This window comes from Necator americanus, chromosome X, assembly GCF_031761385.1.
Source record: "Necator americanus strain Aroian chromosome X, whole genome shotgun sequence".
Taxonomy (NCBI): Eukaryota; Metazoa; Nematoda; class Chromadorea; order Rhabditida; family Ancylostomatidae; genus Necator; species Necator americanus.
The window spans coordinates 33,673,584-33,698,541 of record NC_087376.1 but is presented as its reverse complement, the minus strand read 5'-3'; the positions used below and the strand labels follow the sequence as shown (position 1 = coordinate 33,698,541).

At 38.8% G+C, this 24,958-nt stretch overlaps 2 protein-coding genes across 3 annotated transcripts; both read right to left on the bottom strand.

The window, feature by feature from the left end:
* Positions 1–17: 17 nt before the first annotated feature.
* RB195_026248 (uncharacterized protein) lies at positions 18–2,759 on the bottom strand (the record flags this gene model as incomplete). Its single annotated transcript, XM_064214712.1, has 4 exons — positions 18–123; positions 203–246; positions 2,522–2,577; positions 2,738–2,759. 4 exons carry the CDS (start codon positions 2,757–2,759, stop codon positions 18–20), a joined length of 228 nt encoding a protein of 75 aa, XP_064070593.1.
* Positions 2,760–3,389: 630 nt separating this feature from the next.
* RB195_026247 (uncharacterized protein) lies at positions 3,390–24,917 on the bottom strand (the record flags this gene model as incomplete). 2 transcript variants are annotated; one of them, XM_064214711.1, is made up of 21 exons in its annotated part: positions 3,390–3,479; positions 4,239–4,366; positions 4,460–4,554; positions 4,634–4,761; positions 5,351–5,472; positions 5,543–5,636; positions 5,697–5,864; positions 5,990–6,100; positions 6,699–6,871; positions 6,973–7,125; positions 7,550–7,603; positions 7,733–7,880; positions 8,202–8,338; positions 14,519–14,620; positions 18,239–18,251; positions 18,280–18,329; positions 22,892–22,938; positions 23,002–23,025; positions 23,089–23,189; positions 23,307–23,312; positions 24,858–24,917. In XM_064214711.1, 21 exons carry the CDS (start codon positions 24,915–24,917, stop codon positions 3,390–3,392), a joined length of 2,004 nt encoding a protein of 667 aa, XP_064070592.1. The 2 variants fall into 2 exon arrangements, with proteins under 2 accessions (XP_064070592.1, XP_013302503.2); XM_013447049.2 differs by lacking the exons at positions 18,239–18,251; positions 18,280–18,329; positions 22,892–22,938; ... (2 more) ...; positions 23,307–23,312; positions 24,858–24,917 and having other exon boundaries at positions 14,519–14,597.
* Positions 24,918–24,958: the final 41 nt, after the last annotated feature.

Below are 24,958 nucleotides of genomic sequence, written 5' to 3'. Positions count from 1 at the left end.
CATAATGTGCTGCACCGTCATGGATTCTTCCAGAATTGTTCACTTTTCTTCCGTAACGAATCGCCTGACTCTCGCATGTCTAGACCGATGACAAACATGACATTCGACTCTGTTTGTGTTGTACTAAAATACAGTTACATTACAGGCCAAAAATACAGTAATAGTTCATCCAGTATTGTACAATATCGCAAAAATCAAACACCTGTGTGATGATGGAGCAGCAACGTTTGATTCCGTAGAAAAAACCTAAATTACTTAGCAAAATTAACCGTTTCCTGAGCACTGAGAACTTCCTGAATATACAGCAATGAAATAAATTATGTTCATTTGTACTGAATTTAATACAGCATAAATACAATAAGCTCCCTGAAATAGATTGTTCTGTAAACTTCAAGGCAACTACGATCACCGGGAAATGTGAAATCAATATTTGTTTAAATAAGAAGATGAAAAAAACGACGGGATCTAACATAATATGAGAATAGAAATGCAGTAAGATAGGAGCATCGCTGCGTATAGAAATCAGAAAATAAAGAAATTTTTACAAACTTTCGTTTCCCTAGATAGAAGAAACCCTTTAGACTCCTTCAGGCTTCAACTGGTGTCTTCAGAATCGGAATGTTCCAGGAAAAAAAGCGGTTCCCTCACTCTTCTAACACAAAAGGGGGTCCTCAGCATTTGACATCCAACTAGAGGTTAATCTTAAAAGAAGAAAAGAAGCAGAAAAAAAAATGTAACCACTGCTATCTATAGCACAACTCTCTTTTTTTTGCGGAAATGATTAGAGATGTTTTCCCGCCTCAATCAATCGAAGTCGTGATCCTTGGATCGATCAGGCTAGATCACTATGCGATACAATGACAACCTAGCAACGCTCGAAAATTTAACAAAATAGAAAAAAAAACTCATATGAGCGCAAAGTTGCTCGGGAAACGGCTGCTATCCTTACATAAAAATGGTATTCATGAATGAGCTGAGATAAAATCGAAAAAATCAAAAGAAAATAGTAGAAAAATGGTCTAGGTGTCATTTTATAAGATCAGGGATTCCGTATGACCTGTTTTGTATTCCAGAACAATTGATAGCAATCGATATGTCAAAGGAGAACAAGAATATTAACAACTCGAATGAATCGTTCTCGAATTTTTCTCACCACGAAAGTTTTTAGATTTGCAGCCAGTTTTCGTTGTTATAAAATGACAACTATTACTGTAACTTAATAAATTAACAAAAACAACAAAAACAACAAAGAAGTAACTAGTACGGTCCAGTGGCTATTTGTCAGGTTGTGATGTTTTTTTAAAGCATGTCAATATATTTTTGAGTTCGTCAATTTTGGAATAATTAAGAAGATTTCAATATACACGGAGAAATGGCTCATCCTCAATTATGCAATAATTTCATGGATATAACTTGAGAAAGAGTTAGTTTTTCTTTGTTAGAAATTAGTTTGTTAGAAATTCTCAAATCCGTTAGGATTCCAATATTTCTAACGTTAATATGCTATATATAGTAATAATAAGGTAATAAGAATAATAGACATTAATAATATGAACAATAATATGTATAATGTATCTATCCTATCTGTATCAATATATTTATAATATCCATAATATATCTCTTTATAATATATATTTCTATAATATCTATAATTATACGAATATATGGGCAGTTATCTATAGGACGTCAATATGTCATGCATTATATGACATTTATTACTATACTACCTGCTGGATGAGATTTTCCTGGATAAAACGATAATTTTGTAGGCTAAGTTACACTGCTCTCGGGAATTTCCACAATTTTTCTTCCATTTACTACCTAATTTCGAATTTAGCCGGATTTGTGGATTGATCCAGCTCTAATTGTTATTCCTTCTAATTTCTTTCGAATCTCATCGAGTGCCTCATTTCTATGCGTCAGTCCGAATGGCAGATGTCGAACATTTTCGCTAATGTTCCATCGGCCAATCATGTAGCTGCCTGCCGGTGCTGCCGTTTGTTGGACGATGAACCGTTTGAAGCTCACCGCCTCGTGTCTGTGATTGGATGAACCCGCTTCACCACAGAACGTGTTTACTATTTGTTTATTTAAATAAGATATTAAGTCTAAATTTTAAGAAAAAAATGAGGGCGAAAAACTTTTAAATTAAATTTTTAAATTTTCTCAAAAGGCTTCTTCCTTCGATCTCGCTCTTTTTAGGGCAAGATTTTCTTTCGCATCGCTTCCTCTATTTCAAGGATTTCAACGTCTACACCGTCTACGAATGTACTGACATTTCCCCTCAGTACTGTATACTTCCAAAACAAGATGATTTCAAAAAGGAGGGAGACAATAAACGGTGGAATATATATAAATACACTTAGACTACCAATGTTGCTCCATATTTGATAGCAATTATTGACAGCACGCGTGAATCCAGGACTTTCGGATATGTATCAAGTAATATTTGACATACCACTAAGGAAAAAGAAAGCTGGAGACTTACAGCACCTAAGTACAGTAAGTAGAATTGACTTACTTCATATATGCAGATAAGTTCTAATAAAGGAGAACGAGAAGAATCCTGGAATATCGCTGGAATGGAAACAGAAGGTCAAAAGTGCGCTCTGTGTCGCTCGCTACGCAAACTATTGTCGAAAAAATTTCTGTGGGCAGATTAGTACCATTAAATAGTAAACAGTGACCCAAACAAAACTTCTAATAAAAAAATTGTTGAAAATAAGACTGAAACAACCTGATTGCATTTCACATTGCATTAAACACTTGATTTTCTCATATTTATCGAAAAATAAAGACAAAAAAAAATCGTATAACCTTAATGATGACGAGTGATGTACCGGTGTCAAATTGGGGTGTTAAGCTCAGTAAGCAAACGAAGACAAGCTCAACAAATCATAAATATAGCAACCATAAAATCACCTACCGTATACTATACATGTATGAAACCAGAAGTAGAATGAAAAAAAAAACACTTTCTGGATGAAATTATGGCATAATCACGAGGAGCATATAAACGTCGTACAATATGATTAGATGAATTCTTATTCAAATATTTGAAAGACCCGTAATCATGGAGTATCAAGAAAATTAATTGCATACATTGGTAGTGTACGGAATCCGAGAGGGAAAGAAAAAGAGGGAGAATTTTCGCATATAAACGACAATCGCACTTTTTTGTGATTCACTAATAGGATTTGGCCAATGACTTTGTAATACCAATACAGTAGCTTACAAATTCACATTTGTGAATTTATAGTCACATTATATTGGTATGTATCGATTTGAGGTATACATTCCTGCAATGAGGTGATGAATTTCTACGTACTCTTCGTACTTTTTTTCTCTTTTCACCGATTGCTTCAATCAACGGATTACAACCGAATCATTCATCTTCGATATGTGATGAATGGCTGCTCTTGTTCCGAATATTCATCACTGCACATTGACGGATAGTTTCGAGAATGAGGATATCCAACCTGAAGACAAAAAAATTTTTTTTTTCAAAATTGCGAAAAACTAGGGAAATGAATACGGATTGATTTTCACACTAACATTGGTTTGAGTGAGATTACGAGGCAAAAGCCGGTACCACTTAAAGCTTTCAAAATTTATGGGCACATTTTTGACAAATTCATGCTCCTGTGATGTCTTCATGAGCGCCTACAACATCACCTTCACTTCTTTTTCAGAACCATCCTTGCCTCACGTCAATTTCGGTGAACGTTCCGGACAACCCTCATAGACTCCGAAAAACCCCTAGTGCTGGCGTGATTGGTAAATTAAGTATAATTTTTATTTGATTTAGTTAGATTATGTAGTAGGTTAAGTTATGTATGTATTAGGAACTAGACAAATGTTTTCCGTTTTAGCCGTTGTTGTGTTTTTTTCTGTTATTTTTTTTGCTTTTTTCATTACACTAAGAATCCCCTGTGTTTTTAAAAACTGTACTCAGCTTAGAAAAAAAAACTTATAGTAAGAGAATCGAAAATTTTAAGTAAGATTCCTCAGGAGAAAAAGAACTGATAGAAATCTATGTGAATTTCCATCCTTATATTCCTTTCCACGAAATTTTCCTTAAATTATCAAAACTGCCACAGAATCTATTTTCCACAATCACCTTCGATACTGCTAAAAATCCTGCGATCCCCTATTCCAGGAACCCTTACGAATTATCGATCAATCTGCTACTAAAGCGAGGTCAATAATTAACATATAATAATTAACATAGTTATCACCTCTAATGTTCGATAATTCCCGGATGTTGCGGTGTAAATGGAACTGGCAAGAGGTCGATGCATCATCGGTTGAGTCCAGTACGGCTGCGGTGAGCTGTTGTCGTACAAATTCGACATCTCGTCGTTACCTACAACTGAACAGCTGAGTTCCTGTTCCTGCGAATTTCCGGAAATCTGTCAGTTGACGGAATGATAAACAGCATTGAGATATGATTGATCACCTCTTTGTGCTCGTTGAATGTTATTTCGGTCAAGGGTTGCGATTCCCATTGGATACTTTTGATGAAACATTGAGTTATTCAGGATTATAGGAGATCTGAAGAGCATGGATTAATTTGACTGAATAAAATGAAAGCATATGATAGAAATTGTAACAGCAATATCTCTTGATTTACCTCATCTTATCGATAGTGTATTCCTGATTAAACTCGGTCACACCACGTGGATATTCCGCCGGTGCTACTGGAGGTGGAATTCGTGGAGGTGGAGGAGGTTTGCCAGTGAGGCATTTTGGTGAAGAAGGCTGCAACAAGTTCTGTTTTGCATTTTAGTATCTCTCTGGACTTTTTACTTGTTCTCTGCAGGAATTTTCCCTAGAGCATTACGGTAATTTAAACAAATAATCGGAGAGAGCAAGCTGATGCAGTTTAAAAATCTTTGTTTTATTTTTCCTGGATACTGAAATCTCGGAGAAACTTAACGTCTTTTCCCATTTGTTTCCAAAAATTTTCTTAATTTGCGAAATAACAAAACGCTTGCGAATTGTTCTTAATTTGAATAATGAAAAAAATGAGAAAAAAATTTGTAGCTGACGTTTTCTATAACGACGATGACGTGATTTTTTTAGATGGTTATGAATTCGTAAATTCCTCAAACTGCTAGAATTCTTCGAACTATCCCCGATTTTGTTCAAAATCAGTTTTATACTCAAATATTACCTCTGAATAATATTTTATTTTCACGTTTTACATATTTTTAAAAGCCGAAAAGATGTTTCTAATATATTTCCCGCTCTAAGTTTGAATATCTTGGAAGAAGTTCAAGTTTCTTCATGGATTTTCTTCCTTTTTCTTCTTTCATCCAGAAATTTAACCGTCTCAGATTTCACTAACCTCTTGATTGCATCGTAGCCATGCGATTGCTCCAACGACAAGTCCAACGAATAGAATTGAGATAGGAATAACAAAGTACCAGAAGTTATCCATGTCAAAACCGATTGAGCCGAAATCGTACGCTTAACAAGGAATTACATTAGCTGGGCATTCCACCGGATAGAGTAGAAATCCTTTCCGACGAGAACCCACCAGCAATAACATTCAGCTGAGCTGCTTTGTAAACAATATGTCCTTGTGTACTCGTTACAACACATATGTATCGACCTGCATGTTCCTTAGTCACCTGGAATATAGTATCTATAGAGGTAAATGACAAAAAAAACACTAAAGCTACGGTATCTACCATAGGAATGACGAGGCGATTGGTGTAAAGATGTTCGGGTCCCTCACGTGACATGGATTCCACTTGAGTTTGTTCCAGAACCAACAAATGCATTCCACTCGCGTTAACGATGGTAGCATTCGGATCACGGCGACGAATTGCAACAGGATCCTCAACTTCTTTGAGCCACTAAAAATTTAGGCAAATTCTTCCAGATGTTTCTATGAAAACACAAAGTGAAACTTGAAATCTACTCCAAAATAAAGAAGAGGTACATCAAATAACAAAAAAAAATTAGTTTCTTAATTTCTCACTTTTATGAGTGGACTTTGAGGTGATTTCGCTTTACACAGAAATTGAGCCGTATGACCGACTCTTACGGTTGTGTTGTACGGTTGATCAATTATTGGCTCCGGTAGTTGGTCCTGCAATGAAATATCTATTAGATAAGTAAGTTGATGCTAGGAAATCATAATTTGTCCCTATCAGTGCTATAAAACAGAAAAAAAAAACAAGAAATGGTATAAATTCCTCTGCCACACTTGGAAAACCTAGGAATAGCTATGGATTGATGATAGTAAAAGAGTTTGAGTACGGACGCATGATGGAGGTTTTTTTTTGTTTCAATGAGGGTATATTCACGAGCAGATGCACAAGTATAGTAAATTTATTTTGTATTATTATTAAGAAGTATTGTATTACTATTAGTTTCTGGAATATTATTTTATTTATTTCGCACTTATTCAACCACGTGACCGCAACGCGGCCGCCGTAGCGCGTACTGTTTCTCAGCTAGACCTGCACACTCCTTCTTCTCTCTACTCTATTCCTATCTGTAGCGCGTCTCCCTCATCCAGTATCAGAGCGAGTTCACAGCGATCATGCAATTTTCAATGTCCTCTGTCTGGATTCCAATCCATGATCTTCATCTTCTAACACAACTCATATGGAGATCATCAATGTTAGAATCTTTTCCAGAGAAAAATTGTACGTTATCTCTGATTTAAGAAAAAAAAAACCAACCGATGGAGGACCATGAGCACTAATTCTCCTTCCATCGTCGAAAAAGTCGCCAACAGTCACTTTGAAGATGGCTTCAATGGAACCGAGGCGATTCTCCAGAACACATCGATACTCTCCGGAATCATCCAAACCAGCTGGGTCTATCACAAATGATGCGATATGAGGAGGAGTGTCTGGAATTCGAAGAAATCCACGTTTTTCATTAGGTAAGCATTAACAAAGATGATCTGTTTGCAGATTTTAAACCTAGTTCTTATTTTTCAACACTACTCACCAGTGGTGATGCGCATGTTATTTTTGTACCATCGAATTTCAGGAAGTGGGTTTCCTCGCGACGGACATCGCAGTTCCATACGACCTCCTCGGTTGATTTGCATAGGAGAGGACCAGTCGAGGTTCATGTCGATCAACCATGCTGGTGCAGATGCTGAAATACGGTGATGGTGATAGATGGTTAAGAGTTGTGTCAGAAAAATTCAAACAGGGAACGAAAAATGAATTAATATTGTTTTTTGTCCGTTTCTGATACAATTTTTCTCATCACATAGATCATTTGACAGTAATTCATTCTTGTTAATATTTACAAATAAATCTTATTGAAGAATTGTAGCCTATGCACCCTCAATGAGAGGTTTAATTTATTGAAATTACAAATACTACCATATAATAACATTTATATTTTAATTTTAAAAATCACAAGCGCTGAACTTTACACAATTATTAATTTGCCAGTCATTTATTTTTTGTATTCTATATTTATATTATTTTCCACCGTTTTCTGCAAATATATATATATATATATATATATATATATATATGACTTGAAAAGCGTCGCTTCAAAAATGACTTACTCGAATTTGCGAGAACTATAGCATCCTTGAGGGAAATTGAATCTTCCGAAGGATCTACAACAACAATATTTACAATAAAAAATCAATTCAAATCTACAACAACAGTATACGTGAACAAAATGTTAATCTCATCTTATTAATAGGGTAGTACAAAATCTAAATGAATATTCCGTGTATAAGTACCGTAAACGTGTACTGTAAAGTCAACAGTTCGATGACCGAATCCGTTCGTCGCCTGACACTGATACCGGCCGCTGTCATCCAGCTTCACCGTCTTCATCCTCAATTCACGATCATCTTTCGCTAGCTTGTAACGCGAGTCCCATTCCACCTGTAAGTACATACATCCATGTCCGCCGCTCCTGTCTCTATCCGCTCCTCTTCCAGACATGTCGCGCTTCTCTTCAACTATGCTTTGCTTAGGCTGTGAGTGAGTGAGTGATTGTGAAATGTCGCGTGCGAAAGCCCTCGAGCAATGCCCATAATGGGGTGCTAGTGGTTTTCCGTATGTAGGCATTCATCCTGACAATGATGGATTACCGTCAGCGTAGCGCTATTTCGAACAAAACGCGAGCGTGTGAGGCTGCGTGCGAGCGCATCTGTGATGCATCTGCAGGAAAGAGTCATCTAAAAAATTGTGAACAATTCGTACCTGCTCCCCATTCTTCGTCCATTGTATCATAAGCATGTCTTTGTCATTCGTAATAACAGGACATACAAGTTTGAATTGTTTCTGACCAAGTGGAATCCGGAACTTCCGTTCAACATCCATCAGCATTTTTGGAGGGCCTGAAACGACGAACACGGTTAAATGCTCTACATATTTTATAAGATGTGAAGCGTTTCAATACGGTATCAAGTTCGTAATGTCATCTTTAGGATTTTAGGAGTTAGCATCCATAGAGAAAAAGAGCAGCAATTCCTTCATATCATTTTTTGCATTCATGTAGGCACCACCGGCATACATTTTAAGCAATTTGGGACCCATTTCAAGTTGAATAATGACATTTTCTCGTTAACGAAAGTGATAAGCACATCCATTGTGTTCCACATTCATAAGAGTTCCTCTTTCGAGTCTTGAAGGCGGACATGTTGTCTGGGATAGAAATGCACTTGGATTGTCGAGACTTCTGGTCTCTCTCACTCTCCCTCTCGCTATAACTCAAAAATACTACTTTCTTTCTAGGGAAAAGGTTATATCTGGCGCAAATCCTAACCTGATAGGTGATTACTGCAATGATCCAGGAATATTAAGACTCAATTCGAATTGTAAAGGTAGAGCCAGCCTTTGGAGAGATAACCCGAAAACGTTTCACTTCTACTGAATTCCTGGCTGAACCAAACGACTTTTCCAGTACTTTTTTTGATAATCCGCGAAAAAAATTGCTCTTTTTTCAAAACCTAAACAGACCACTAAAAAATCTTCTGCTAACAATGATAGGTTTTATGGAAACGAGGCATGGGTTCTTCTTAATGTGCTATTCTTCCAGAGTCGCAATGAGCTATTAGCAACTAGCAATCGTGTGCTGCTTGTTTCAGTGGCTCTCATCGTGCGATGGATGTAGTCGAACCGCATGGCACTTGCTATTTCCGTATTAAATTTGGATGCAAATTGGTGTCGGCGAGTGGTGCGAGGATTGAGCGGAAAGCTGCGCGGACCGACGGCTTATCGTCGTATATCTGGACACTCGATTAGCGCACCCAATCATCCATAATATTCAATCACTGGACTCTAGTGGCATGAGCACTTTTTCCGTAATCGGAACATTGGAATCTCTAGAGAGGACCGGGATCATTTTTTGGCATGATTCATGAGAAATCCTGTCATAAAGCACATCTTCTGATATGTTTCTTTTCTTCCTGAAGGGCTGTCTGCCATCTTCCATTCTTCGTTGTATTTCGATGGAATAGGACTTTAAAGTGAACATTTTGAGCTTACTAAAAGTCACAACAGTCACGGTTCAATCGAGACTCTTAACTCATAACTCTTTCCTAACCCCTGAATAAGAGCACACAGACACCAGAAGTTTTTTCCCCCCTACTGGGTCATGTTATGGCTCTTAATCCGCCATCTGCTGTCACTCCCACGTCCTTATTGGCTATCTAGTGGATCGGGGTTCGATTCCGAGGTCTGATATCGTGATGGCGTAACCATTCGCTCAAAATCCCCTCGTTTGTGCTAATCACTGTGCCTCCGGAAATTCTTCGTAACCTCCCAAAAAGGCTTATCCCACGCTTGTAATGGCTTAGGAATCTCGAGGGGAACCATGGTCCGGAGGTTATAATCTGAAGTTCCCAGTGCCATTAGCATAAGTACTTGGCACTTCTACAGAAGCGTGATGGAATCACTGAACATCCAGAAAACAACGTAGAGCATCAGTTGGGATCTTGTCAACATAAAAGTGCTCTCATATCAATTTTTCTTCTACACTCAGGATGACGTTTCGTCGCATGGATTTTCCTTTCTGTTTCCAGAATATAGGGCCTTTGAGGAAACATTTAAAAATAAGAAAAATAAGTCAGCAAAATTAAGAGTTCGATGTCGAAAATGAATTTGACCAGCAGGATATATGATCTGGATATGATTTAAATCTTAAACCGTTGGGCCCCATGTAATGTATTCCATCAGATTCTGCTGGAATATGTTCGTCCCCATGACACTTCCATATATGTCGATTTTCATCCACATCAATTCATCCTTGCACACCATATGTGCCCACCTCATACGTCCTCATTAAGTGAATGACGATGAGGCTATTCGATTTCGTGCTAAGGTTTCATATCGCACAGGTGTGGTGACCGAGGCCAGGTACTACTCTCATATAATCCTCTCAAGAGATGTGGCAGCAGAGATCGTGGCCAGTTCGGATTACAATCCGCACGAGGTCAACCAGAACCGAACTGATGTCATCATATGCAGGATGTAATAGATGCTCACGTCAATTCTATGTCGTCATTCACTTTAACGTCGTATGCGGTTTGAGGGACGGATGGCTGGATGGATGGATGGATGGATGGATGTATGGACAGAGTGTATTCGCAATTTCAAAATGTCCACAGCCATAGCCGATGGAGTTCTATTACACGTTATTAAGCAAGCGTGCGTTATGATGAAACGAAGATTGGCGTGGAGGAGTGCAATTACGGGCCACGAGAGACACAGGAAGCTTATAGGACATGCAACAGTTCTGTTACTGGACCAATAATTTGCGGATCTACGAGGAACAATCATGGATGCTTGGATGGAAACAGCTAATCTATCCAACGACCGGATCTATGTCTGGAATGTCAGTAGTTAGGGATTTGGCGCAATCGCACCCATAATACATAACAACCAGAACCTCGTGGAAGTATTAGAAAGGATCTTAAGCGATTAATGAACACAGGACTTCCATTGAGAATCAGTGTGAAGAAAAATAGGGACCATAAACCTTGGGAAGGTTCCAAAGATCTACATGAAGCCAGCCACAGGTTGTCCTTGAAGCAGTAACTGACCGCAAAAAATGAAGAATTTATTTCTGTAATCATTTGAAACTACTAGTAATTATCTTTATCAAGTGTTAAACTATTTTCCCCTCTGTTAATTGCAAATTTAGACATCATAATTGAAGTTAATCGACTGAAACACAACGGAATAGCGAGCAAGAACTTCCGATCCTAGTGTTTATTGTTTTTCTGGAGTCGGGGCATGTCATGCATTAAGAAATCCTAGACATGACAGCCAAAAGAAAGAGAACTTCGAGAACATTTATATACACATAGGCAAGGATTAAGCAGAACGTTTAGGGGAACATCACCACACGACTATAGTTTTAGGATTAACCAGGATAGTTTATTGAATCATTGACGTCAAAATTTTAGAAAAAAAAAGGAATTATTAAGAATTGTTCGTAATTTGCATCTTAATAATTTAAATGATTCCCTCAAAAGTATATACTTAATCTAAACACTATTATAATTTTTTTTCTCAAACATAGTTGTTTCTATACTCAATATGAGTCAATTTGGTGAACTCTACTTATTTATTTATTACGCTCAATGACGTGTCAAAAGGATGTGACAAGGATGAATTCAAATAAAAACAGAAAATATAGCAAAAAGAATAGAATGAGCACTGATTAGTCCCGTGTATGATTAAATTTTAAACTTTCGACTTTAAAAAAACTGAGTTAATAGAGAGTGTACCTCATCTACATCTCATCCATCATATTTTTCAATACGTAGCAATCCAGAAACCCTAGTCACATCTTCCATTACGGTTCACATTGATAGTAGGGGAGGAAAGCAATGTTTTGAATCATCGGCAGTGTGTTCTATGTACCCACGTGTGACCTATCGCTCTTAAATTCACCATTTATTTATCGATGATCGTTTGCTGCATCGTGTTGCGATAAGGATAGCAGCAAAAAAAAAGAACGTTTCAGGCAACAGATGATCGAAATGAACGCGACATCTTCGTTGATGCAGCCGTACACAAAGAATAAACATCGTCAACGAAACACACAGCTGGCCACGACGGAAGCCAGCACTAATTGCTGGGAGCGATAGTAAATGGATAATCGGAGAACATCTACCATAGCTGATCTCTTGTAGTTCTCGCAAGTATCCGTGAATTTCTAGCGTTTTCCGTAAATTTCTGTTGGATATTTCAAATTGTTGACATTAGTAAGACGGTTACGATCCATATTTAGCATATGTAATTCTGCAGAAGGCGATACTGCTGCGTACCTATCAACGATGACGATCGCGGTACGGTACGCGCATGTCAACGTCACAACGTTTGAGAGAGGTTGTCATTAGAGGACGAGGATGTATGGCGGAGATAGTGAGTTCAGCCATGATATGGGAGTCACATCAAGGTTAACATCATCACGTTCAGTGGACACTTGTTACTGCGTGGTGTAATCAAATTCCCGATGCACTCGCCTACTTCTCGCATCTCGTGTCCAATCCTTCCTGGGTTTCTGGATAGGACAGCTGGAACTCCCTTCACAGACTGGTATATTTCATCCGGCAAAATTTCTGACAGTAATCAAATATCGATTGTAAAAATCTCGAATCGTTTGTTTACGAATCAGTTGGACGAAGTCTGGAACCACTACAAACATGAGACGGTTTTCCAGGATTCTACAGGAACTGCAGACCTTTCGATCGTTTCAACTACTTTAATGAACCCATTACGACCGCTTGAAGACTCGTATTCCTTAGCCAGAGTTGTAAAATGAAGGTCTGCTCTGATCTAGTCCGATTCCAGAAAAGTCTGACCACACTTAAGAGGCTTTACGTCAAAGTTGATCAATGTCTTAAAACTAATCCAACATTTTTTTGCTAAGGATCCATACTACAGACCGACGCTACTTGCGGAACACCAGAGTTTATCCCCGCAGTGGATCTATGAATCCTAGATGCTCCCTGCTTTTGCAGCAGGGGATATACGTCGCGAAAAAATCACAACCTCAGTTTGCCTCAAGGATTTGTATGCTAATTACAGACGTGGCACTTAATTATGTGTCTTTTGTCATCTCTAAGTGTGCTGTCCGTTAATTGCAAATGCGAATCAAGTGTACGGCCTGCTGCTGCTGCTGTTGCTCTGCCAACTCAATCTGTGCGTTTTAATTGTTTCCGCTAATGAGGGATTCGACGAGAATGACAACCTCAGCCTTCCTCTCGTTCTCACCTCATCAACGCCGATGATCCCCAGCAACGGAGCACGGCAGATACACAGTGCGAATTCTATGCTAATGCTTTCCCCTTCTCCTCCTCGCCTCCGCTGTTTCATGCTTAGATTGCTGTGGCTTGTCGATGCCATTGACAGCCTTCTCATTTCCATTTCCAAACACGGTGGGATCAAAACGTCACTCAAATCGCGACCGCGACAAATTTGGACGCAACGCGATACGACGCAAATCGCATGAACACGTCACAAATCGTTGGATCCATTCGGAGACAATAATCCACCTCGAAAAGGATTTTTTTCTAACTTTAAAGAGGCTTAGTGAAACGCAATCACCTAACAATCGGCCCAGGCACACGACAGTTGAAGTTTTGGATGCAGGAGCGTTCCTGCGACCATACACCGACTAAGGTCGGAACTCAAATTACGGATGAGGGATTAGTTCGATCAGCAGTTGCTCTTTTTTCCCTTTTTTGCTTCCCTCAGGAACTTCGTTTAAGTAAATTCAAAAAGTTTGAGAATGCTTTCGATGTCCTGAGAGGAGTTTGATATTAGTGAGGGAAGTATAGGCCCTTCCCGTCACGAGACAAATCCTTTAGGCTACGACAGGAACGGAGAAATTCAGGATGAGATTTGTGTTATGTCTTATCGAGATGAAAAAATGACAGATCTGATATAACTAGAAGGATTGGAAGCACAGAGAGTATTATTTCACGTAAAAAAGTCCGGTCCCAGTTGAACTGGTTCTGCCTAGACCTTGAGTTTGAGCTAAGTTTGAGATCTGATGACTTTTCAGGATAGTGTATTTCATTTAGAGCCAAAATTATAGAATGAATGTAGTGTTTTGTTGGCTCCTTCAGCAGATCGAATTCAAAATATCCTCGCAAAGGGAAGCAAATGGGAATTTGATCAACATGAAGTGGCATATCAATATAAAATCATCATCTGGAATGGTATTCACTACCAGAAGTACATATAGAGAATTGATACTTGACATTGACAACGGGTCAAGTGCGCAGCGGAAAATGCGATACCAGTAGGCAGCAGAGGGGGGAACGGATAAGAGAGATTGGCTAGGATGCTGGGAGAACACTGGCAAAACTCATGCGCCTCGACCGCACATTTATTTTCATCGAAACGCAGAACAAACGTAGAACGTTAGAGGAAGAAAAAAAGCGTGTCCCAAAGGCAAAAGTGCAGAAAAGAAGAAGACTGGCAGCGATGCTGGCAACAGAACTCAGGAACAATGACAGAGTTGTCCAGATGGGAAAAAAAGAGACGAAAAAGGGACTTACTTCCATGTGCAGCTTCCGTTTCGGGTGTAAGAATGGTGGCGTGAAGTGTTATGACAACAGCGAGCAGTATTTGTAGCATTGTTAGAGGTACACGACGAGAAACTGTAATTACAGAAAGTGTTGTTTCGGAGGAGTATCGTGTCAGAATGACACGACCTGAGTTGTCGTTCTCTCTCTCCCTCTCTCTCCTTTGCTTTTGATCAGAGGCTTAGGACTATCAACTCCATTTATCCATGATATTGAAGCGTTCTTTTAGCACATACGCACATTTACATTCGGCATGAAAAGCCTCGGACAGTCTGCAGATAACGAGCGATGCCCGACAAAAACCCGACCAGTTAAGCCGTTTATCATACTCGCAAAGACGCTATGCGCCACCGTTCAAAATAAATTTTCATTACAGCTATATATTTCCCAAAAACACCATCGCATCGTCTCATACAATAAAAATTACAATTAGATATAAATTAGTGTACTTACTATAGAAATACATCATTGATGAGAGAATATGGAGTAGATCATTGAAAGCAGTACGGTATGGAGTACCGTAAACGTGCAGGATCTTCCGATCGAGTACAGTATGCCGCCCAATCGGAAGTGGTCCGTCCGTAATTTATGGCGTGGTAAGTTGCCGAATTTTTGATTTACGACGTGTGGCGGGAGGGGCGGTTAATGGCCTGGTGGTGGCGATGGGCGGAGTCGGTGGGGGGTCGAGTGAGAGAGTGTCGAACGAGGATCTGAGGTGTAGGAGTCGCAGAGACGGATGGCAGAAGTCATTGCTTGGTCGAGGTTATGTATACACACCACCAAGCAACGTCTACCGTCTTGACTGACCGGTAAACAGGTCCGCAACACGCACGTCAGAATCTTGGATGACATCCAGAAACGTGGGTGGTCATAAAAGGAAGTGGAATCGTTAATGGGACAATAGCGTCTATTTCTGGATGCTAGAGAAGTGCTGAAATTTCACGAGAGAACGGAGTTTCGGGGATTGATGTTGTATTGCGGCGAAGTGTCCACAAATTTACAGCTCACAATTCATTCCTTCTTGTTCGGAGCATGTACGCGGCTCTCCTGACGGCACTGTGAGCGCTTCCGAGCGGATGCAACGTAATGGATGATTGTCAACTGATAATGAATGATGCTGCATCGGTGTCAAAAAGCAAGTAACGCCGATCGATCAGGAGGTATCCGACAGCTGGCGATAGCATCGGCATGTGTCCCCCCCCCCCCCTCCTTACTAGGCAACTTGCCCCATCAACATTTCCTAGTAATTTTGGTGCACTTCGTAGCGTATTCATCCTAATGGCCAGTTCCAGAATGAAGAAGTACGTTGCAATCTCAAACTCTCAGCTTTTACTCAGGAACAGCTGTTCAGTGATCTTTCATTGTTGCGAGTAGGGATCAGACCTCACTTTTGAGGGATACACTCGATTCTTTTTGTTCTTTTCACTCCGTTAGATACATTCGCGTGTATTTTCGCTTGATTCAGAATCAACAATGATTCTCGATGATTAAAGACCTTTTTTGTTTGCTTCCGACGGATTTCTCATTGACTTGATGATCAAATCCTTTATTTTGCTCAATGTATTTATAATATACTGTAGTTGACTGCAAAAAAAAGTTCCAGTATCTTTTATGACCTCGGTAATCCCAGGATAACCAGTAATAGCTCAAAGTAATATTACTACAATCGTGTACGTGCGTGAGCAGGCCGTCCCTCAGATTAACTGTGACCCCTGTATCGATCGACAAGATTTTATTCAATCAGTTTTTTACTCTTTAGAAAAAATCAGATGAATATAAGTTTGGAAATTTTGATGGACAGTCCTACATATTTGGCGGTGTTCCAGAGACTGTAGAAATTGGAATTTTGGTACTTTGCCTACACTTCGGTATGCTGCAAAATAAATAAATAAATAAATAAAGGGCAAGAATGAACGTATCAAAATCTTAAAAAAAAATACGCTACGAGGATGCTTTCTTCAACAGCTGATCACCCATCCTAGACTCCGTTCCTCTAATCCTAGAAACAAAGAGATGTCCATAATGGAAATATCGGAAATGTGACCTCTATCATCGATCTGGTTGTCTGTGCGCGTTAGCGATGATCCTCATCTATTGTATTATGGATTGCAAGATCATGGACAGATCGTCATGGATCACCTAGCTGCAAAACTATCGAATTCCGCAAAAAAATCCTTGTTGCAGCAATATTTCTCGTCACCACTTATTTATTGACTTTTTGCACGATTATTGTGGTCCTTTAAGGTTACTAAAAACGTTGCGAGCGTATCATACGATTACGATCAGCGTTAGGGAACTTAAAAAAATAGTCGATAGCCTAGATGTTTATAGAAAAAAAAAAACTGGCTAAGAAATAGGAAAAAAGATTTTTTTAACGTCAGGTGTCCCTCACTCTCGAACTTGAGCAGTTAAAAGTAACGTTGTGGGAAATCCCTGATGTTGGATTTTTTCTCCAGGAATAAGTAGAGTTCGAAAAGTAGTTCTCAACCAGCGATATATCGCAGCAAAACTGCGACGATCTACAAATATGGAGATTAGAGAGCCTAGTTTATACAACGATGCAACTCTTTACACAGAAAAAGTCGAAAAAACGAATTTTCGTAGAGAAATATTTGACACTTTTGTGGTGCAAAGAGTTGCATCGTTGGATAATCTCTCTCTTTACTACTTCACATTTCGCCACTTCATTTCGTAAACTCTATGGGTGTCATGAGTTGTTTCGTTCGGGAAAACTGCATCCTCTCATTCTTGGATTTGTAGGAAGAGTTTTCGCTTCCATCAGACTTGATGAAAGCTATGTATTGAACCTTAACCAGAATTCAAGATAGAAAAAATGGTGGAAAAAAATGCAGTACATTCCAGACCAGTTCCTTATTCCTTATTATTCCTTATTATTCCTTATTTTACTTCCTTAGGTCTTTAAGAGCCAAATATTCGTCTCAATTTGGATCTATTTTCAATTAAAAGCCTTCAATAAAATTTAACTGGTAAGGAAAATTCGAGAACTCGTATATGCTCATCTAGTAGTTTTTTTTTGTTGGAAAATATAATAAGTTGAACTGTTCTCATCCTTGATTAAAATATTATACGAATAAATGAAACCATTTATTACGTATTTTTTAAAGCGGTGGACTTGCCGCAATTAAAAAAAATCTCTTCAGAATAATTCCCTTAGAAATGATAGAATATCTGGAAAGAAAAAAAAAGAGCAAGTTTGTTCCTAGGAAAGACTATTCTGTAAGTTAAGGATCTCAATAGAATCCAGCATGCCCCACAATTTTTAGACGGGAAATTCCATGCAACTGCAAATTCGTTAACCTAAGTGTATATTCATTAATTATTTCACATTTAATTGTTAAATTTGTTAATATTACTACCACTGTTATTTCCATTATAGTGATATTATTATTATTATGTTACTAATTAGTACTAGTATTATTATGATTTTTCACTATCCATTAACAGTGTTATGATCATTACCCTTACTATTGTTACATTATTGCTACCACATACTTCAGACAATCCCTAGAAAAATCCCTGTGCAAATCCCAGAACGCTAAGCAGAAGTGAAGAACAACTCCACAGTTCTCATATTTAGATCCAGATATTCTTTATTTCATCTCTACGTCTATCATTTTTCTTTTTTTTTTCTCTCTCAAAATGGTCGGAATTTCAAGAAATAATCAAGGATACCTATGTTGCCTTTCTCGTTGTTTCCCAGTGGCGTTCGTCACCGAATGATTCTTTTGGTGGGAAGCCAAGGAAGTTCGCCTCCAGTCAATCCCTGAAATATGATATCACATCGGCAGAGCTGCTCTGATCGAGTGTGCGAGACTTCAAAGCATAAAGCGGTCGTGCTTTTTTTCCAAACAGACTTGACATAACAACAGCCGTTAAATAGGAAGAGACGATGAACGATGTTGGCTTTTTGATGTGCACTCAGTGATGGATGACAACAATGAGAAATTCGACAGATTTTACACTCGATTCCAAGTGCAACAGCTGAGTACCGCACGTTTTTCCGAGTTATTAGCTGAATGTACAGGACTGCACAGCTAAGCACCTCAATTTCGGATACATACCTTCGTTCGTTCTAATTATGGCATATAGAATATGCACGGTCAACAGCTGTGATGGCCGAGCAGTCAAGATGACGAGGTGAGTGAGTGTTTGAGGTAGTGGAGAGGTAGATGAGACAGAAGTCAACGCCTTTGTTAGCCTTGTCAGCTACACCACGTAAACATCGAGGCTATGCACACTTAAGCTCGTTCGGGAACACTATCCAAATCTTTAGGCAACAGGAAGTACGCTGAACCGCTCGACATGGCGACAACGCTCAGGCGGAAGGTTCCCGGGGGAAAACGCGAACAGCTACAGAACTGTAAGGAAGATCATTTATGCAAAAGAATCGGATTCCATATCGATTCCAGACTGTGAAATCCCACGTAGAGCCGAGGCAAAGGCAAGGACAAAGAGAAGAAGTTGATGAAGAGGGAAGTGCAAAAAATCATGGATTAGAGAAAATTTTCTATGTACTTTCTTGATTAATAACAAAAAAGAAATTTACATGCCCAAAAATTCTAATGAGCCGCAGATAATTAAAGGCAGGGACATAATTTTTGAGAAAACAAGGTCTGGTCACAAAAATTTGCTTCCGATTTAGTTATGTAAATTAAAAAGTTCTTCTTGAGAAAGAACCTAGTGGTAATCCCCATAATTTTCACTTCACTTGCAGGAGCATTTGAGGATACAATCTGCTTCTACAGCCATTAAGGAAACAACAGCAGAAGTGCTAGTCACCAAAGTCACCAGCTATTCATTAACTGAGGCACCAGTGAAACCAGAAAAAGATTTACAAGGATCTATCAAATTCTGTAGTTCCTCGTTCCCCTCGATCCACACTTTTGCTCCGAGACAATGATCAGTACCAAACAAAGCAATCTTTAGAATTCGTACGAATGAGTAAATCCGCGGACACGAGTTTTCTATCACTTGTGAGGATGTAAGAAGTTGCTCCGTTGGTTAAATTGATCACTCTACGTGCTCTTGATCCACTTGATTTCTGGATTTGTAAAGGGTTTTCCTTTTGCAAAGTACATGCTGTACCCAGTGTGCCACTGGAGAGAAATAAACACCAGAATTTTCCCTGGATCGCTGTCTTTAATTCGAAGGGGTCATGTGACGCTAGGAATCGCGCACGAGATCAGCGGAATTCTTAGGAGTATAGATGGGAATAAGTCACGCTATAGAAGTTCAATTGTGTTTGGTTGTCACCGCAAGTATTCTCCTTATCTACGAAAGATCCAGAGGATCCCTTGGATTTTATGGCTGTCAAGATTTAAGGTCGAACGGGTGTTTCATACTATTTAGTTTTCTTATAAGAAGATCAAAAATACCATAAGGCATAAGTGTATGAGGAATGAATGCGTAAACACAATGGGAAAAAAAGAGGGAAAAAAAGAGGTAAAAAAATTAAATATTGGAACTTCTTACACCCAGACAAATGGTGAATTCAAGTGCACGAAGTGAATTTATTTATTTATTTATTTATTGACATACACCAATGGTGCACAAAAGGAGAGGAAGAGAAAAAAACACATTTATGTGAGTTAGAGGATTTAAAAGAAGAAAAATCGGCAACCTTATTTTAAGTGGAACCTGGAGCAGTCTTTTTCGTTGCGGTTAACCCGTCAAAGATGTCGTTCACCAACTCCAGAAAATAAAAAATCCGCCTATGATAAGGTAATTTAGTGACTCGTACGAGTCTAAGAGTTGTTTCGCTTGGTACTGAACTAGTTAGATTACACATTGATAATAGTAGTATTAAAAATAAAAATAAAAACGATAGTGAAGGACGGGATAGGATTTTTTGACTTTTACATTTTTATTATATTAATGATAATAATAGGTAAAAAAATGTACGCTGAATGTATGATCTAGAACAGTAAAAATGCTAAAAATTACTACAAGGCCATAAAAAACAAGGAATTGCTCGTCGCAACACTTGACGACCTGCACATCTGTATCTTTTAGTGAAACAATTAATTGCGTTGTTTGCCGTCAGGAAACGATGTATCAATCCGACAAAGCATGCGAACACTCCATAAATAATGTTTTATGAGGCCAGCGAGATGAGGTGGAGAGAATTTGATGTTAGCACGGTGGGAGCGAGCTGGGAGGTCAAGCCGGGTTGCTAGGTGGGAGGCGAAGATCAAGGGGGATGCCGACCGCTGGTTGCTAATTGCCTTCAGTCATGCAGGTGAGGTACGGAAACACGACCACCTATTCGTGGAGAGTAGGGCACCCTCGCAACCTCAGTCCATTTAATGGGAGACTCAACAGAAGGAGGACGGTCACGTACCTTTTTCGACAACGAACGACAAAGCTGCACAGCTGAACAACAACCGCCAAATGCCGGCTATTTAGCGATGTTGCAACTACTCGTACGGTGAAGTGTCGATTATGTGGAAATGCGTTCTCAAATCAAGTACGGTCGAATAGCTGAGCATTTCAGGATGAGGGCACAATTGAGGTGTAACAGCACGGAAATCGTATATGGCAAGGACCTCTATGCAGATACTCTCAAAATCTTTGTGGACTACACGTCCTTAGATGGAATAGAGAGGAAATTATGAGTAAAACTTGTACGGAAGCAAGTAATATCTCAAGACGACCGCGTTTAAAAGAAATCAATCACATACGAGACCAGCTACATAAAAATTACCACTTCGTAGCACTTCTTAGCAACTGGAACCCAGGTGCATATTCCCGAAATCAACTATTCTACTTTGTAAAGAATCTTAGAACATTAAATTGTAGACCAGGTGAATTTTTTGCTAACTGAAGTCAATATTAAAAAAATATGAGATGGTGTTAAATAGAAGTGTAACAGTACTACGTAATTACAGAAGAACAAAAATATTGGGATTCAAAACAAAACATGGTAAAAACGAGAGAAGAACACTATTAGAATAAGAAGAAGTATAACATTTCTTTCTCATTTTTTGTTTGAAGGTGAAAAACGGAGTATTTCTACAAATATTCGCTTTTTTAAAAGCGCAATATTTAGCGTTTCCGCATCAGGAGGAAGCGGTGGTGTCCAAGGCGATCCACCCTCTTACGGTTACTTCTGGTTCTTCGGCTTGCGTTCGAACGGATCTCTCGCACTTCGCGCGTTTCCTACGCGTATTTTCTCAAAGCAATTTTTCGAAGATGTGCGTTTCTCGTCGTCTTTTTGTGCTTTTTTGTTTTTTTTTTAATTTTAGAATAGGACAGCGACACGTCAATTCCATAATCCACGATTTCGACCACGACTTTTACTTGTTAGGGAATTTTGCGGGATGACCAGCATGCAAAAGGTTCATCAATTCTACTGTGCTATCTGGATATAAGGTTTTCTTTAAACAGATTATATAGGGACAAAAATTAATGTCGCATGAGTTTCATGGTCAATCTTCCCATCTCACTTGAAAGGTCATCGCCAAGAAAATTTTTCGAACAAATTTCTTTTTTTTAAATCTTCAGCTGTAAATAACGTCGACACCCTTTTGTGGCATTCGCAACGATTTCGAGTCAACACAACATTTAAGAAGCAGTTTCACTAGCACCTGTCCTAATTTTTCCAGAAAATAATGTGGAACTGAAGATGAAGAGAAAAAAAAGAGAGTTAAGGAACTAGAACAAAAAAGTTCCTAGCTGTGAAATTTGATACAGTAAGACACCTAGACCTTCTATTCACTTCCCTTAAGATGTAAAATGCATTTCTGAAGAGTTCTAGATGCAGATTTTAATTATGCTTGAGTCGATCTATACGAGAATGTCATTTAAGTCATTCAAGCAGAGAGAAACCGAAAAATTCTCGAGAAATAAACTAGAAATATTCAACGAGAAAAAAAAACGCAGAGGAGAGGATAGATAATGCTGTCGAAAGTTGCTTTTTCGCTACGAAATTGCTATTTAAACAAACCACATCGAAGAAAACAACGTTAATGAAAGAAATCTAAGACGTTCAAATGAGGACGTCGGCGAGGAGTCAGCGATTCAGCAGAAGTATTCGATTTCTTTCCGAAGAAGCACATATTTCTTTAAAAAGTACACAATGAAGTGTAGTGTACTGCAGGACAACGCCAATTCTTCGCTAAGGGAAGAATACGACGAAAAAAAAAATAAAGAAAAATAAAGTCTCGACTAAAAAAAAAGAGCTGAACAAACTCGTTGAAGCTTAATTAAAGTGAACAATCCTGATATAAGTGAACGAATGAGGACAGAGCATGTTCAGTGGTTGGGTGCGCGCGATACACGAAAAACCAATGAATTTTCTATGGATTCAAGCAACTACATACATACCTTGTGTGTTCACGTTTCGTGGACGACGGGACCTTGTCGATACGAGCCTCTGACTGGCTCGTATGTGTCTGTCTGTCCGTGTGTGTGTGTGTGTGTTTGTTAGTGGCTACAGCTCGGCTAATGATGTCTCCATCCTACGTATGTACGAATATTAAAATGATGAACAGCCGCACTCGTCATACAATGTCAGTCTTTACCGCGTCAATGAGGTGAACGAGGAGGAAGCGGAGCTGGTCGACGAGACCCCCCCTCGCCAGCACCGAGTCGTGTGCGGTCGCCGGTGATCACTGCAATCACTCTGAAATGATCCACAACAATCGATCACCACTCTACAGAAGGCGAAATTCAACAATAATACAAATACAAGTAATACATAAAGTTAATACAGTAAACACGTACAACTGCATTTACCTACCTTGCACTTGAACCACTCGAAGTTAAAGCAGAAGTGAGTTAGGAGTCAAGCGACTGAAATGAAGCAATGATCTATGGATTGATTGATGATTGAACACCTCATCAATGACGGAAATTCACGGTGACGGGTCCACCTAGGGAAATTTTTACTTTAACTCAACTCAACAACTCCTCAACTTTTTACTTTACCTCTTCCTTCTTCTCTACTTTTTTTTGTTCTTAAATGATGTACGTTTAACAACAACCTTTACTTCTCGCTCATTTCCTAAAAATCCATCTATAGCGAATTACTACGTTCCCTCTATTCCACCTAATTTGTTAACAAACTTTCCACCACTCCTCACTGGACTTGAAAAAAAAAGAAAAAGAATTTCCTGTAGCAATTCTCTAGTCAGGAACAAACTACAGGAGGATACAACTTCATAAGTACAAAAAAATATACAAATGGTAGGAACTCAAGATACGGAGGAAGAACTTCCGTTGAAAAGAAGGAGGACTCGAGGAAGTGCAACCAAGTGAAATTTTCATCTGACGTCAACGAATCCTTAATCTGTAATCCAAGAAAAACAAAACATTTACGGGTAGCTTGAATAGGCGGATATCCAGATTTTATTATAACGTCAGACCTCACTGAATTAAACTCTAGCAGAGCAAAAATAGCAGATGTTTTTTAGACTAAGCCTTTACTCCTTTGGTATAGTTACGCTATGAAAACGACCGAAAAAAAAAATAGGGGAAGAAGAAAGAGGGAACCATGAAAGAAGTAGTTGATGTCACATGAAATTAAGGAGAGGGCTATCTTTTTCGTTTCTCCTATATTTTCTGTAAGGTATCGTTTTTGAAAAAAAAAGAATGTAAATGAATAAATAGAGAGAAGCATTAGATCTACATTTTTAAATCTGAAAAAGGAAGAAAACTTCGGATGAACTTCTTGTATCAGTATCTATGCAAATAACGCAGGGGATCCATAAATATGTTCCTCTTTTTTGTCGTCTGAGTACATTGATATATAAGTAGATATGCTTCCACAAATCTTACGCAGATTTTGGGAACTATATTCAGTAAACAACACGCACTGGCGAATCCCAGTGATCCATAAGAAAGTAGAAACTGGTCACATATCTAGTAATAAAAACTAATAACGTTTATTCAATATATTTGAGAAAGTTTGGCGCCGTTATAACAGAGCAATAAGGTAAGGAAAGAAATAACGAAAATCATGGGTGGGGTTCATGGATCTCAAATGCCTTCAAAATTTTCCGGGAATCCCCAAACTGATGTCAGCATGGTGGTCGATCATGGAAAATGCCTGTTGGTTCCGTTGATTCTCATGCATACGTAGCGCTTTTGCTTGACAAGTCCGAGTTCAAGAGACATTCAAGAGCGAAGGTTGATCGTTTCAGGAAGTACCGAGTAATTCCATGCAGAAACAAAAGCAGAACCAGTTCCTGTTTTCAAAAAAAAAGAAAGAAGAGAAAAAACGCGGAAATTGTATAGAATAGTGATTAAAATTGTAAAAACTACTGAAAAAGTCTAAAATTAAAATATGCACCTCCTCTTTTGTTTCAAAAGTAGTGAGGGATATTCCACATTCGCTCGTATTCTCATTCATTCGTGCAGGTCGAAATATTCGAGTTACCGTCCCTGACATCC